Source organism: Trachurus trachurus (genome assembly GCF_905171665.1).
Source record: "Trachurus trachurus genome assembly, chromosome: 22".
Taxonomy (NCBI): Eukaryota; Metazoa; Chordata; class Actinopteri; order Carangiformes; family Carangidae; genus Trachurus; species Trachurus trachurus.
The window spans coordinates 8,465,537-8,479,328 of NC_139907.1; the positions used below are offsets into that span (position 1 = coordinate 8,465,537).

At 44.4% G+C, this 13,792-nt stretch overlaps 1 protein-coding gene across 1 annotated transcript; it reads left to right on the top strand.

Moving 5' to 3' along the window:
• Positions 1 to 1,183: 1,183 nt before the first annotated feature.
• LOC311005351 (phospholipid phosphatase-related protein type 3-like) lies at positions 1,184 to 12,621 on the top strand (the record flags this gene model as incomplete). The annotated part of the gene is made up of 8 exons (XM_083997736.1): positions 1,184 to 1,264; positions 1,659 to 1,844; positions 3,475 to 3,604; positions 4,530 to 4,725; positions 6,668 to 6,725; positions 8,714 to 8,887; positions 9,833 to 10,702; positions 11,614 to 12,621. 8 exons carry the CDS (start codon positions 1,184 to 1,186, stop codon positions 12,619 to 12,621), a joined length of 2,703 nt encoding a protein of 900 aa, XP_083853862.1.
• Positions 12,622 to 13,792: the final 1,171 nt, after the last annotated feature.

Genomic DNA, 13,792 nt, shown 5'->3' on the forward strand with positions numbered 1-13,792 from the left:
TGGCTCTTACACTCTCCTCCGAGGCCCTCTGATCGCCTACAGGTTACTGATGGCACCAGACGTCTGCATAGCGTGTACGTGGGAGTGCGTGGGATGTGGAAGTGAGAACGTGTCCTATTTAAAAGTAGAATAAATTCTCTTTGTGTTCGTAGATTTCGCTTCGACCTTCAGTTACCGCCAAGTTTAAACATGGCGCATCTTAAAGCAGATATCAGCTTCACGGCCGTTTCGGCTAATGCTGCGTTCAAGGCAGGCTTTTGAAACCGTAAGTTACAGCTTCAAGTCACAACTACGACTTGGTAGCGTTCCAGGTAACCCGTAGCTCGTGTTTTTACCATCCTGTTGTCTGTGAAAGTTCCCTATAACGGCCACTCGTAACTTCCGACCCGTGAACTCGTACCAGATCGAACTGGTATGACTTCACAGGAAGGAAAAACACAAAGTACGAGTTTCTTTGAACGCACCATGAGTTAGCAGCCCCCGCCCTTGTCAGGCATCAATTGGTCCTCGTGCTACGTCACCACATTCACGCGCATCCCTTGGCTGCACACACAGCCCTTCATGCCGTTCTCTCTCCTCATTGGATAACACTTGTATCCCACAAGGAAAATTTTCTCCTCGGGTTACAGCAGAGCAGAGTGACGGAGAGACTCGTGTTTAGGCTGAAATACTTCATGTAAGTGATTGCTGACGGAAAATAGGACTATTTAGGACTTATATTAACAAAAACATTCCACTGATATCTGCTTTAATAAGAGCGTGTGTGTGTGTTTCTGAGTGCATGTGAGGAAAACAGAGTGGGGTTATTAAACGTTTATGTGTGGAATTATGGGCCTAATCATTGAAGGTGTCTGGATGTTTGGTTTTGCTAAAACTAATAATGCACCTCATTACCAAGCAACCCTACAACAAAATTGCTCATAATACATTTTAATGTGATTATTAAGGCAAGGTCTCATTATTCAAACTAATTAATTTTAAAAAACCTTTCAGCTTTAACCAGCCTTTGGAAACTTTTTGAGCCCATTTTCTTTTTTCAAAAAAGTTCAGGCCTGCCAGAAGTTTGAACATCTTTTTGATGCTTAGATTTTATTTTTACAATCTATGGAAGTGCTTTGAAGCTCCTCTGACATCCCTGTACGATCTCTTATTCCCAACAGGCTGTGACTGGTCCCACCCCAAGATGACATCCCCCAAAAACAAAGCCAAGAAGAAACCGCCAAAAGACAGCATGACGCTGCTGCCATGCTTTTATTTTGTAGAGGTGTGTGTAGATTGGATGTATTGATGAATTACCTCTTCTAGATAACACTGCTTGGTCAACATGACTCACTGTATTTACTGAATCACTGGGCGAATGACTCGTTTTATAGACTCATAACCAGAGTGAGTGCTTTGTGTTGATTGCATCTGGATGCACCAACCTCTATTGAGGGCTTGGAGTCTGCTATTTTTTTCCTAAGCAAATATTAAGGTGTCATCACTTTGCTTATTACCTGTGAGAGCGTGTATGAGTATAGGCTGAGATAAAACACTGGATGAATCACCTCTTTCCAAGCCAATATTAAATGCTAGTCACTCTGCTTCGTCCTTGTCCTTGTGTCGGGCATGTGTGTGTTTCTGTGTGTGTGTATGTGTGTGTACACTTGGCTGTGCAGCTCCCCATCGTCCTATCCTCTTTGGTGTCCCTGTACTTCCTGGAGCTGACAGATGTGCTGTCCCCGGCAACGGTGGGCTTCCGTTGCCATGACCGCGACCTCTCCATGCCCTACGTAGAGACGGGCGATGAGCTCATCCCGCTCTTGATGCTTTTGAGTTTGGCCTTCGCCGGTCCTGCTGCATCCGTAAGTTCATCACACGCACGTGAGGGTTGTTGAAGGGGATCGAAGTGATGTGAGGGGAAAAAAAAAATTTTTTCTGTCTGTACGGATATTTTTTTTGAGAGTTATCCAAAGGTTGTTACCCAAATGATCGTTCAGAGATCTCTGAATACACTTTGAATGTTCAGAGGTGTGACTAGTTGACTTCCATTCAGGGATTTCTATAGCAGTGCAAATATGACGGCTGCAACGGTACAATAGCTTGTAATTACTGTACTTAAACATAAAACCAGCTCTCTTCCAGATGGAAATAGGCCTAAGTGTACAGAAAACAGTAATCCCAGCGTCTAGCAGTGGAGATATTTAATCAGAAAAGGTGTACTCACTGGAAAATACATATATTCATAAAACCCCTTGATACCCAGCAAGCTTAGAGAAGCTAAGTGAACAACAAAGAGACACATAAAGAAATAAAAAGCCTTGATGTTATCTGAACACCGTGAGAAGGACGATCTAGTGACAGTCAGTGGGTCATTTTGGGTTAAAGAAAAACACATCCCTTCCATTATTGCTTAAGAAAAGTTACTTTAGCTAAAAAAGTTAGCGTCTGTTTACACATCTGGCACGTATAGAGGAATATTAGCATTCATTTGGAGTCACATTACCAGATGGCGCCTAATACTCTGTGCTTTTCTGTCTTCATGTTCACTCTGTTTTGATCTCCAACAACTCCTGAGAAAGATGACTTCAGTTTGCTAGGTGTTTGACTTCCTTCACTAATGAGTCGCTAGCATTGCCATTTGGTACTGGGCGGATATAGCTAAACATTAAAGGGGCTTATCAGATCTTTAACCCTGGAAACAAACACCACTGCACCAAGACGGAGTCGTGAGAGTTGAATTTTGAGGCTGCACCAGCAAAACGATAAGCTACGCAAAGCTAAAAAGCTCGTTGAGTAATAATTCCCAGTGGATTTGTCACTGAGCAGCATCTGATCCATCGTTCATGGAAAAAAAATGTTGAATAGGTTTACCCCAGCAAAAATCTTCTCATACTGGAGTTACTGAGATAAAATCTTATCACGTAGGATCAGTGGTCTAATGTGTGTCTGGGGTTTTAGGGGGGTGGGGGTGGTGCAGGGTGTGAGTACTACACACATAAATCACACAGAAACACTTGTGAACATGCACAAATACGTAAACGTGCAGCTTCTTGAATGCTCACAAAGCAAATTCAATCTCTCCTCAGAAATGTAGAATCAATGGACACATTGATAAATACACACCTGACATTCCAATACACACCATCAAACACATCCAGGCCTCCCCCTCCTCCTCTTGTTGTCAATACACACAAACACACACACACACACACACACACACTGTCTCACTAATCCATCAGCAGCATGGAAACGAGCACTTCTCTCTAACCCTCATCTATCACTCTGATTGGAAGTGATCACTATTCGATAGCACCTTCCATTCTCTCACCATGGCCCTCGCTCACTGTAGATCAGCATCACAGACACAGACAGATGTACGTAGCACTTCTACCCTTTTTCATCTAATTTCCCTTTGATAAGGAAAATGTATAGAAATTTTTTGCATATTTTTCTTACCTTTAACCTTTCTTATTTCCCGTGCTCCGTCTACAGATAATGATGGGGGAGGGACTGATGTACTGTATGCAGTCCAAGCTGAAGAGTTGTCCAAAGTCGGAAAGCAGCATCAACGCTGGAGGCTGCAGCTTCAATTCCTTCCTACGCAGGACTGTGCGCTTCGTCGGTATGTACAACTTTTGTTTTTCCAAGAGGACGGGAGTTGTGGTCACAGAATATTGCACAGGCAGCACCAAACAGCTGGTGAACGGGGTTTGTTCTAGAAAACCTCACCAGATTGTGTCATAACTTTAAAAAGGAGTCTCATTAACCACATCATATAGAATTAGTTTCCCCACAGATGCTTATTCAATTCAATTTATATCACATTATCCAAAACAAACACCTCAGAGGTAAATCCTGATGGGGTGTATATAAGTTAATAGGCGTTTAAAGAGTCTCAAATGTAGTATTGTAATGTTTTTGTTTTATAGGTTTGCCAAGTATTATGTTTCAGGTCTACTCTTGTTCATTCTTTCAACTTTCCACATAGCTCAAATAAATTATACACAAGGACTTCAAAGTAAGAATGTAGAAAAGCACCCAGATATATTTTAGTCTTCGCTAACCAACAGCATTAAGATTGTAAAGAACCATCTTCTATTAATAGTTAGGGATAAAAAGTTGTTTTTAAGATAGGAATCAGTTTTGGCTCAGACAAATTATTGCACTTATCAGCTGTGCCCCCCAACCTATATTCCACTTTTTAGAGGAGGGGAAATAAGCTAATTACATGCATTAAATGAAGGGTGACGTAAAATGAAATAAGCATGATATAATTCCTCACGGGATGTATCTCGGGGCAGACTTTCAGCTTTGAAGTGAAAAGGAGTAATTAATTCACCTTGCCAAATTTCACTGTCTGTAGAGAAACTCTGTCATGTTACAAACCAAAAGGCTCATGGTGTCACTTCAGGTTGTCAGATGCCGGTGTTCAGACATGAGCGGCTTAAAGTGAGGAAGCCACCAGAGGCTTTTAGTAGTTTTTTTTTTTTTTTTTAACAAAGTCTGCCTCATCACCCCTCTTCTCTCTCTCTCTCTTTCTTTCCCAGGTGTTCATGTATTCGGTCTCTTGGCAACAGCCGTGGTGACAGATGTCATCCAGTTGGCTACAGGTTACCACACCCCTTTCTTCCTCACCGTCTGCCAGCCCAATTACACGGCTCCGGGAGTGTCATGTGACAACAACGCCTACATCATGCAGGACATCTGCATGGGGAAAGACCAGTATGCCATCATGTCAGCTAGGTATGTCGTGCACCTATAGCCGAAGAGGAGCACACACTCACATATGGACATACAGAACGTCTCCATCTGCCTGAACTAATATATGCATTGTGATAGAGAAAACATATGAAGATGCATAATTCATTACAATTAATTATCAGTTTTTAAATGCAGCCTCTTAACTGTACTTCTCTAGTTAGCTTCCCTGGTGCTATCTGATAAGCTATATTTAGGAGCTCAGTTCACTAGCTGATGCACAGACCCATTTACAAGCCTACCATACGCCTGCAGTTGATGTCTGCTCATACAAACACACTGTATGCTTTATGAGAAATGGAGAACACATTGCATCACGACTATGAAGGGATTTACAGAGGTTGTACAGTGTACACCATAAAGCTGCACATCACTATGTTGCAGGAGTAAATGCAAACGACAAGGCAAGGAGCCATCAAATCTAATTTGCATTTGAATAGGATTACAGAAGATTTAAAGAGCTGAGGAACGAAAATGTTGTTGTAACTGTTGGGTCTTTAAAATAATGCAATAGGTACTTGCTTATTAATGAAATGCTTCTGAGGGAAAGTTAGGCTAAGTGTTTATTTGTACAACAATGCTGTTACAAATTCTCATTGTGCCCGGCTGCAGCGTCTCGCTCACAAAAGTTTTGCTTGTTAAGCACAGCACACAGACAGGTCAGACGCACAAACAAACAAACTCCAGCATATTGGGTAGGCTATTAGACAGGCATAATAAAGTGCAAACAGACAGAAAAGATTACAGCTAAATATAGCCGATACAGGGATAATCCTACAAATGCAGAGGTTTCTGCTTCTATACTCATGAATGAAATCCCTGGTTGAAAAAGATTCTCTGAACTCTTAACCTTAAAGGTATTTATAGTAACATTTTAGATAACTTGCCCTCTGGTTTCTGGCTCTTCAACATAAGGCTACATCTTATTTGGTTCATTTAATCTGTACAGAAACCTACATGGTAACATGATGTAACCAAATTATAAGAGGTTATGAGTCAGACAATTTCTTGGTTAGATGCAGTAGCTAGAAAATGAAAAGAAATAGTCTAAACCACAAAATGTTGTTTTCTATACATCCGTTTCTGTAGGTTTTAAAATTAAGTGCATTTTTGTTAAAATACCTTTAAGCAGCAGTTGGCATGGTCTTGTATACTAGGCCAAGATAAGCTAATGAGTTGCTAGCTGTAGTTTTGAAGCCATCTAATGACAAGTGGTATTAATCCTCTCATCTAACTCTTAGCTAAAAACACAAATTCCCCAAAATGTTGAACTATTGTTTTAATAATCACAGCCGAGTGTCCAAGGCTAAAATTACAAGTTTATGTTAATTGTTGGTGTAAGGAGCTAATTCTAAGTTTTGTTATTTCTAAAAACAACCCGGCATTCATTTTAGGATTACACTTCAGGCCTAATCCTCAATATATGACCTTTGAAAAATTATTTATGGACACTTTGTAAGATTAAAAAACTTAAATTTAAAGCATGAAAGCTCAGCTAACCAACACATTAGCACCCACAAGACAGTTTTAGCCAATGTGTGAGCCCAGTGTAAACACAGTGGTGTTGAGACACCAGGATAAACACCCTCACACAGTGGCAAATTAAATGAGATTTTCTCAACTCTAAATTAGTGGCTTTGACCTCAAACCACTCATTTGTTCTCCCCTAATGTTCCCGCTAATGCCCCACGGTAGTCTGGTTGTGTTTATTTAATGCTCACATCCAAGGATGCACGCTCGGTTTGACAAACACAGGCAGACAGGTTTCAATGTCAAACACAAACCTGACACCGCAAACAACAAGGGAAACAGTGACAGTTTTATTCTAAATTCGAGCAGCTTTTATGTCATTAAAATATGGATCTGTTTCTCTTCCTGCCTTCACTCTTTCATACCTAACCTTACCTCTCCTGCTTTCTCCCCTTAGGAAAACATTTCCATCCCAGCATGCAACACTCTCCGGCTTCGCTGCTGTCTATATCTCCGTAAGCACTAACTTAATGTATTTGCATGATGCTTATATGTTTGTGAACATGTTTGTGGTTTACTGGGCGTTTCTTTTGTGGAGTTTCTGTAGATGAAATTCTGTTACATTATCTTCATCTATGCAGCTGTTTTTCTCTGTATTGTTAACTTAAATTGCTGCAGGCAACATAAAATTAGATTCCTGCATAGGGAATTGTTCACTGAAATCAATGTCACTTCATACTCAACTCACAATTGCATTACCATGTTTACTTACTGAGTGATTTCTGGATTGCAAACTGTCCTCAGGCCAAACAGCCTCCATCTAAATCCCCCATTAAAAAACATAACATGAACCACCGTGTCTTGAGGTCAGACCTCATTGTGACATCCTAGTGGGCAGCTTCTATTTTTTTCTTATTCCGCAGTCCGGTGCTGAGAGCAGCACTATGTGAACTGTATGGCAAAGTAGCTCTGTCATTTTTTTCCAGGAGGTAACACCCTCCCACACACACACACACAGAGAAACAGACACACTCCCTCCTCCACCAACGGCTTTAGTGAGCTACTGGCCATATCACTGCTGCCTCACTGAGCTCAGTGTGTGCTCATTAAAGCTCACTAGGCAGATTTCTGATCAGAGAGAAAAGGCAGGAGAGGATCAGGAAAGCAGCTGTTTGTGCTGCTACAATTAAAAAATGTTGTGTGATCAGACGCAGTGATGTCAGAACATTTTCTTTTTCATCTGTGTTGTTCTTTACTGCCATCCGACCGCCACACCGAGACGTTTATTCATTGTATTCAGCCTCAAAACCCCTTTGTCGAACGTTACAATGAAGTGAAGCACATGCTCTTGTTTCCTTCTCACAAATTTGCTGAAACTAAGCAGATAAAGCAGATCACAGAGCAGACACTTGATCCAAGAGGTGTTGACAAAAATTAGAATTGCATTAAAAAAATAACGGAAATGTCACCCTGCTGACAGATTTTTTCTCTCTCTCTCCCTCTTGCTTGAAGGATTTTTATGCTCAGAACTAGATGGACAAGCTTGTTAGGATGGATATTTTTGCAAAAGCTGCTTTTCTGTCACTCAGCTGTCCTCCACTCTATATATTCAAAACATGGAGTGCATGCAGAGAATAGGAATGCAACTGTAAATATATTCTTTCCACGTCTGATTCTTCCTCCTCTCCCTCTAACTCTCTCCGTTCTCTTTCACTGTCAAATCATATTCATTTTAATGACCTAGTTAACCTCAAAGGAAGCTGACAGCTTTTTGGTATCATTTTCATTCTGAAGTTTTATCTAACAATAAAGAATATCTCTTCATTTTACTTGTCACAAGAGGAGAATTCCTCTTTCTTAAGGGTTACATTATAGGCTTAAATATGAGGGAAAGCCAGTAACCTGTTAGTTTAGCTTAGCATAAAGATTTGAACAAAGGGGGAACAGCTAGTCTGGCTCTGTTCAAAGGCCCCAGCATCTCTTAATCTCTCTATTTCACATGTTATGTCTGGACAGAGAACCTTGACTACCTGTAAACTACTGAGAGGTTTCCAGAAATTAAGAGAAAACCACACAATAAATAGATAAATAGTCTAATAGTCCTGCTCCACAAGACCACAACTGGTCATTTTTCACACAGCAGTCTTTGATCAGAGTTCAAGAAAACTATTGAGATAGAACATGAATTTGCTTCATAATAATGCAGACTGGATGTTTCCTTCTGCTTTCAGCCTTTATTCTAACTAAGCTGGCTGGATATGAGAGTGGTGCTGATGTTCTCATCGAAGCATATTACTGAAAATGTCAAACAATTAATTTAATGACAAAATCCATGTAAAGATGCATGGGATGGGATTTAAGATTTATTTCATCAACCCCTCCAAACTGTAATTGTTTTTGTGCATTATGCTGTGGTGTCATAATGCCTCCAAATCTAACAATCCAGTCTCCATATGTCTGAACTGTCTTTTTGCTCATTTTTTGTCTATGTGTGTCTCTGCAGATGTATTTTAATGCCAGCATCAGCAGCACGACCAAACTGCTGAAGCCGCTCCTGGTGTTTGCTTTCTGCATGGCGGCGGGCCTCGCCGGTCTGACACAGATAACTCAGCACCGCAGCCATCCCATAGACGTCTACGTTGGATACCTGATCGGAGCCGGCATCGGAGTCTACCTGGTCAGTTAAACAACGAGCACAAGAGCGTGTGTGACAAGCACAACACAATAATCATCACACTTGTCAAGTTCTATGCTAAAATCTGCAAAATGTATTACAAGGCTTTATTTATTTGACGTTTTCATGATAATTACCCCTTTTTATGATGGTGTAACTCGCTGAAAGACTAAATCCTCCTGTAACGGATGTCCTATTTCAGGGTTTAGTTTGGTAAATGAGTGCCAGCATATGTTTGCATGCATTTAAGGATTTGTTTTGTCCCGAGGCAGCAGTTAATAGTCTGCATGAAGCATGGTGCAAATGAAAGAATACACATAAAAAAGACATTTCTTACAAAGAAAAAATAGGTTTAGTTGTGTTTGCCAGGCCTGAATTGTCCCATTATATTTTTCTAACACAGTATCACAGCAAGTGCTAACAAATGATGCTTTATTTTCATCACCTCTCCTCACCGTGCGGCTTCCATACTTCTCTCTCCCAGCAGTTTTTTTTTCTGGCAGGCTATATATAGCCTTTTCTATTAAGGAGGGAAGAGGGAGAGAATGAATAATCCGATAAGAATTCTCTGGAACAATTTCACACTACGTTTTAAGAAAACTTGTCGTTGCCATTTTCCACGCTTCCCTCCTCCCCCTCTCAAGTCTTCCTTTCTCGTCTTTCACTTTTTAAGAGCGGGAGCGTTTCTTCCTGTCATTAAAGGATGAATTCTTAGGGAGGAGGGAGGGAGGGGGTTGATTCATGCTGACCTCAGACTAAACAGGCGGAAGGAGAGATGCCTATTCATGCACTTGCTTCCCACTAATAGGAATATCAATTTTTTTTTCCCTCCCAAAGATTAAAGAAAATACATTTTCACGCTTCAGTCTTTATTTAACATACTGGGTTCTTCTATCTCCTTATTCATCCCCCCCCCCTCTCTCCCTGTATCCCTCTGTCCTCTGTCAGGCTGTGTATGCAGTAGGGAATTTCAAATCATCAGAGGAAGATGCTCCGTCCTTACACAGACTTGCTTCGGCCCAGCAGAAGGACGGCCTGCGGGTGCTGAGCCAGCGGAGTCATGACTCCCTGTACAGGAAGACTCCCAGGGTGTCTGAGAGCAGAGAGGAGCTGGGGGTGGGGCTGGGGTCGGGGGCCAGGAGCAAGGTGAGGAGGGAGAAGGCGTCCCTGGCTTCTCTTAAGCGAGCGAGCGCCGATGTGGAGCTCCTGGCGACCCGGGGCCCCATGGGCAAAGAAACCATGGTAACCTTTAGCAACACTTTGCCCCGGGTCGCAAACGGCAACAGCCCCATCTCGCCCTCGGAGGAGCCGGTTTCCACGCAGCGCCACATGACCTTCCACGTGCCCTTTGACCCCCAGAGGTCCCGACAGCTGGTGTCGGAGTGGAAGCAGCGCTCGCTGGAGCTCCGCAGCCAGAGCTCACGAGACGAGGACGAGGGGACAGATGGGAGAGACGGAAGCGACGACGGAGGAGGAGGAGGAGGAGGATGCGGAGGAGCAACAGCAGGAGAGGGAGGGGAGCAGGGGATGCCGTCATCTCTGTATCCCACGGTGCAAGCCAACAAGGGCATCGCCACGCCGACCGGAGCCAGGATGGTGGTGGCACCCCCGCTGGTTCACATCCCCGAGGAGGCGTCTCGGCCTCCGCCCGTCTCCCCCAAGAGCGCTAAGACCCGTGCCAAGTGGCTGTCACTCACGGAGGGGGGGAGCGTGAAGGAGCCGGGACCGGGGCCCATCGCCGTGTCGACTCCCCGCGTGCCCAACACGCTGCCCAACACGCAGCCCAACCAACCGCCAAGCCAACAAAGAGTCACTCAGGTGAGGTGGAGATTGGGAAACGAGTGCTTTTCAAATCATTCTAACTACTTTATTTTGATCAGTTGTGTTTCTTACTTTAATTTCAACCGGCATGCGGCCAGGTCTGACATTTAACATCTGTCACACTGCACAACAGAGCTGATTTATTTTGTTGGTAAAGTCGAAACAGAACAGCATGGGCGGAGGCAATTCCACTGATTACTTTCCCTCTGACAAGGGTTCTAACACTAATTATAGTTTGCTGTTAAACCTTATTGAAATGTCCTTCAGGGACATTAAATATGTTGCTAATACACTTTACAGCTTTAACTGTAATAAAAGTCTCTACACATGGCAGGTTTGCAATAAAATGAGCAGATTTCAATAGCAGCTACTTTGCTGTTTGAATACTGATGAGTAGGGATGTCACGATTACTTGTTTTCACAAGTAATCGCGGTATTAAACGCCACAATGAATTGATCGTAAAGATTCCTAAATACCGTTACTTTCCAAAAAAGATGTTGGAACCATATCGGCAGTTAACCCTAAACCTAACCCTAACCCTAAAGAAAGGTTAATGCACAGATACTGGTCCATTTACCTAACGTAACATTGATTTGGTAGGAATTTGAATGTAAGCGTGTCAAAAAACAAAAAAACTAAACAAAAAACTATTTAAAAAAATGTTAATATTTGGTATAGATGACAATTTATGACCTGAATATTTCAAACATTTCCTCTGGGGGATTAATAATTGTTCCTTTATTAATAGACACTTTTAATTTTACACATTCATATTTGTTGTGAAATTAATCAAAGCATATTAATAGTGATAATCGTAGTACCGTGATTATTTCTCTGACAATAATCGTGTCACGAAAATATATAATCGTGATATCCCTACATGAGATTTGTTTTTTCTGTGCTGCAGGTGATCGCCATGTCAAAGCAGCAGGGTCACGGGCCAATCACCTCGTCCACGAAGACCTCAGAGGGCGGCTCCTCCTCTGGCGGTGGGTCCAACTGCTCCGAGTCTCCTTACTACCGCATCCCGTCCGATCGGGACAGCTGCACCGGGAGCAACCCCGGGAGCATCGCCGGAAGCGGGAGCATCGTGACGATCGATGCTCACGCGCCTCACCACCCGGTGGTGCGCGTGTCGGCCAGTAACGGCAAACCGTGGGAGTGGAGGAACACCATCAGCGGGAACATGATGGCCACCATCGCCGCCGACACAGCGGGGGACAAGCACCGCTCGGCACTGCAGCGGCAGGACAACGTCAGCAGCCACTACCGGGATTACCGGACGCTCCCGGTGAAATCGGACTCGCTGTGCTCCTCCTCGGCCAGCGGGAGCGCCGAGGGACCGGACCTGCCTCCCCCTCCTCTCCCCACCTCCTCCTCCCCTCTCCCTCCTCCACCTCAGCTGTCATCCTCCCCTCTCCCGCCACCGCCGCCTCACTCCTCCTGTCCTTCCCCGCTGCCTCCCCTCCCACACCATAGCTCCTCTCCTATGCCCCCTCCTCCTCCTCCTCACCCTTCCTCCTCTCACATGCCCCCGCCTCCTCACCCATCCTCTCAGATGTCCCCACCGCCCCTCCCGTCATCCTGTCAAATGCCCCCGCCACCTCCTCACTCGTCATCCTCCCACATGCCCTTACCCCCTCACCCGTCTTCCTCCCCTCTGCTCCCGCCTCCTCACCCGTCCAGCTGTCAAATGCTCCCACCTCCTCACCCGTCCTCCTCCATGCCGCCGCCTCCTCACCCGTCCCTCTCCAGCATGCTTCCCCCTCCTCCCCACCCCGATTTACTGCTGGACGGCCACAGCCAGGCGCTGTCCCGCTCCTCCACGCTGCCTCGCCGGCCGTCAGTCTCCGCCCGCAGCCACGCCGAGCAGGAGCACTACTACAAGGCCATGCAGAACGAGAGGATGTTATAGTACAGGGCGTGGAGACAAGACAATGGATACCGTTGCCATATCAATGATTGTACTTTAGAAGACTCAACTACAAAAAGAGACGGTGACACAAAATAAGTCACGGCAGATTTATTACTTTTGAAAAATGACATTAAAAAGGTTCGGAGACACTGAATCCAAAGCAGCTTCATTTGAAATGCTGGAGATGAGGAGCCGGCAGGGGTGAAGGACTTTGGGATTGTCTGGCAGCTCGCACACTCAGCAGGGGATCTGCTTCTTTACCCTATACTGCCCACGGCGCCGGCTCAACAGCCCCGACTGGGAAAAGAACAGTGGAAAAAAAACTTCACCTCTACTTTTTAAGCACGAACATCCTCCACGTTCCTTTAAGACACATTGAAAGAAGGAAAGGGAAGTAAGTGGCTGCAGCTGAGAGAGAGATATCACAATGAACGGTTTGGGATTTGCTAAATCAAGTTCCCCCGGAGAGGAGGGGGATAAGACGGAGAAAACAAAACAACTACAGGCAACACTGTACTCCCTTAAACTAGAACAGCTGTTCCAGCCTGTCAACCATTACACACACAGAGAGGATCTGCTCTCCCAGCGCATCCTTCAAAAGCACCCGAAAGGTATGAATACGGAAACGCAACGAAGCTACAGCTACAGCTACAGCTACAGGTTCAAGAGTATTAACTTCAACCCACAAAAGCGTGAGTCTCTTCGCCCCCTCTGAATAAACACTCTCCAAATGGGGAATTTTTATGTTTGATGCCAAGCAAATCTTTAAGTATCCACCCGAAAGAGCCGGCTTAGAGAGCGTCGTCGCTTCTGGACGGGGTGTGAGAGGGGAGGGAGGGGTGGGTATAAGGAGGATCACGCACAGTTGGGCACCCCTGTAGACGTCACTGAATGGATTACTGTTGTAAACATGAGAGGCGGTGAAATGGAGAGAGAATTTTTTTTTTCCATGTGAAGAGGGTGGCTGGGTCCACACAGCCCAGTACAGCACGGCACAGCCCAGAGAGCCAGGCAGTCTTTGCTGTGTGTGTGTGTATGTATGTATGTGTGTGTGTGTGTGTGTGCAAACCTGCCACGGAGCCTCAAGCAGCACTAAGGAGATTAACGTTTGTTTATCAAACCATGCTAGCACACTCTTCCCTCTGTCGCCTTTCGTATTTGGCCCCCGTTG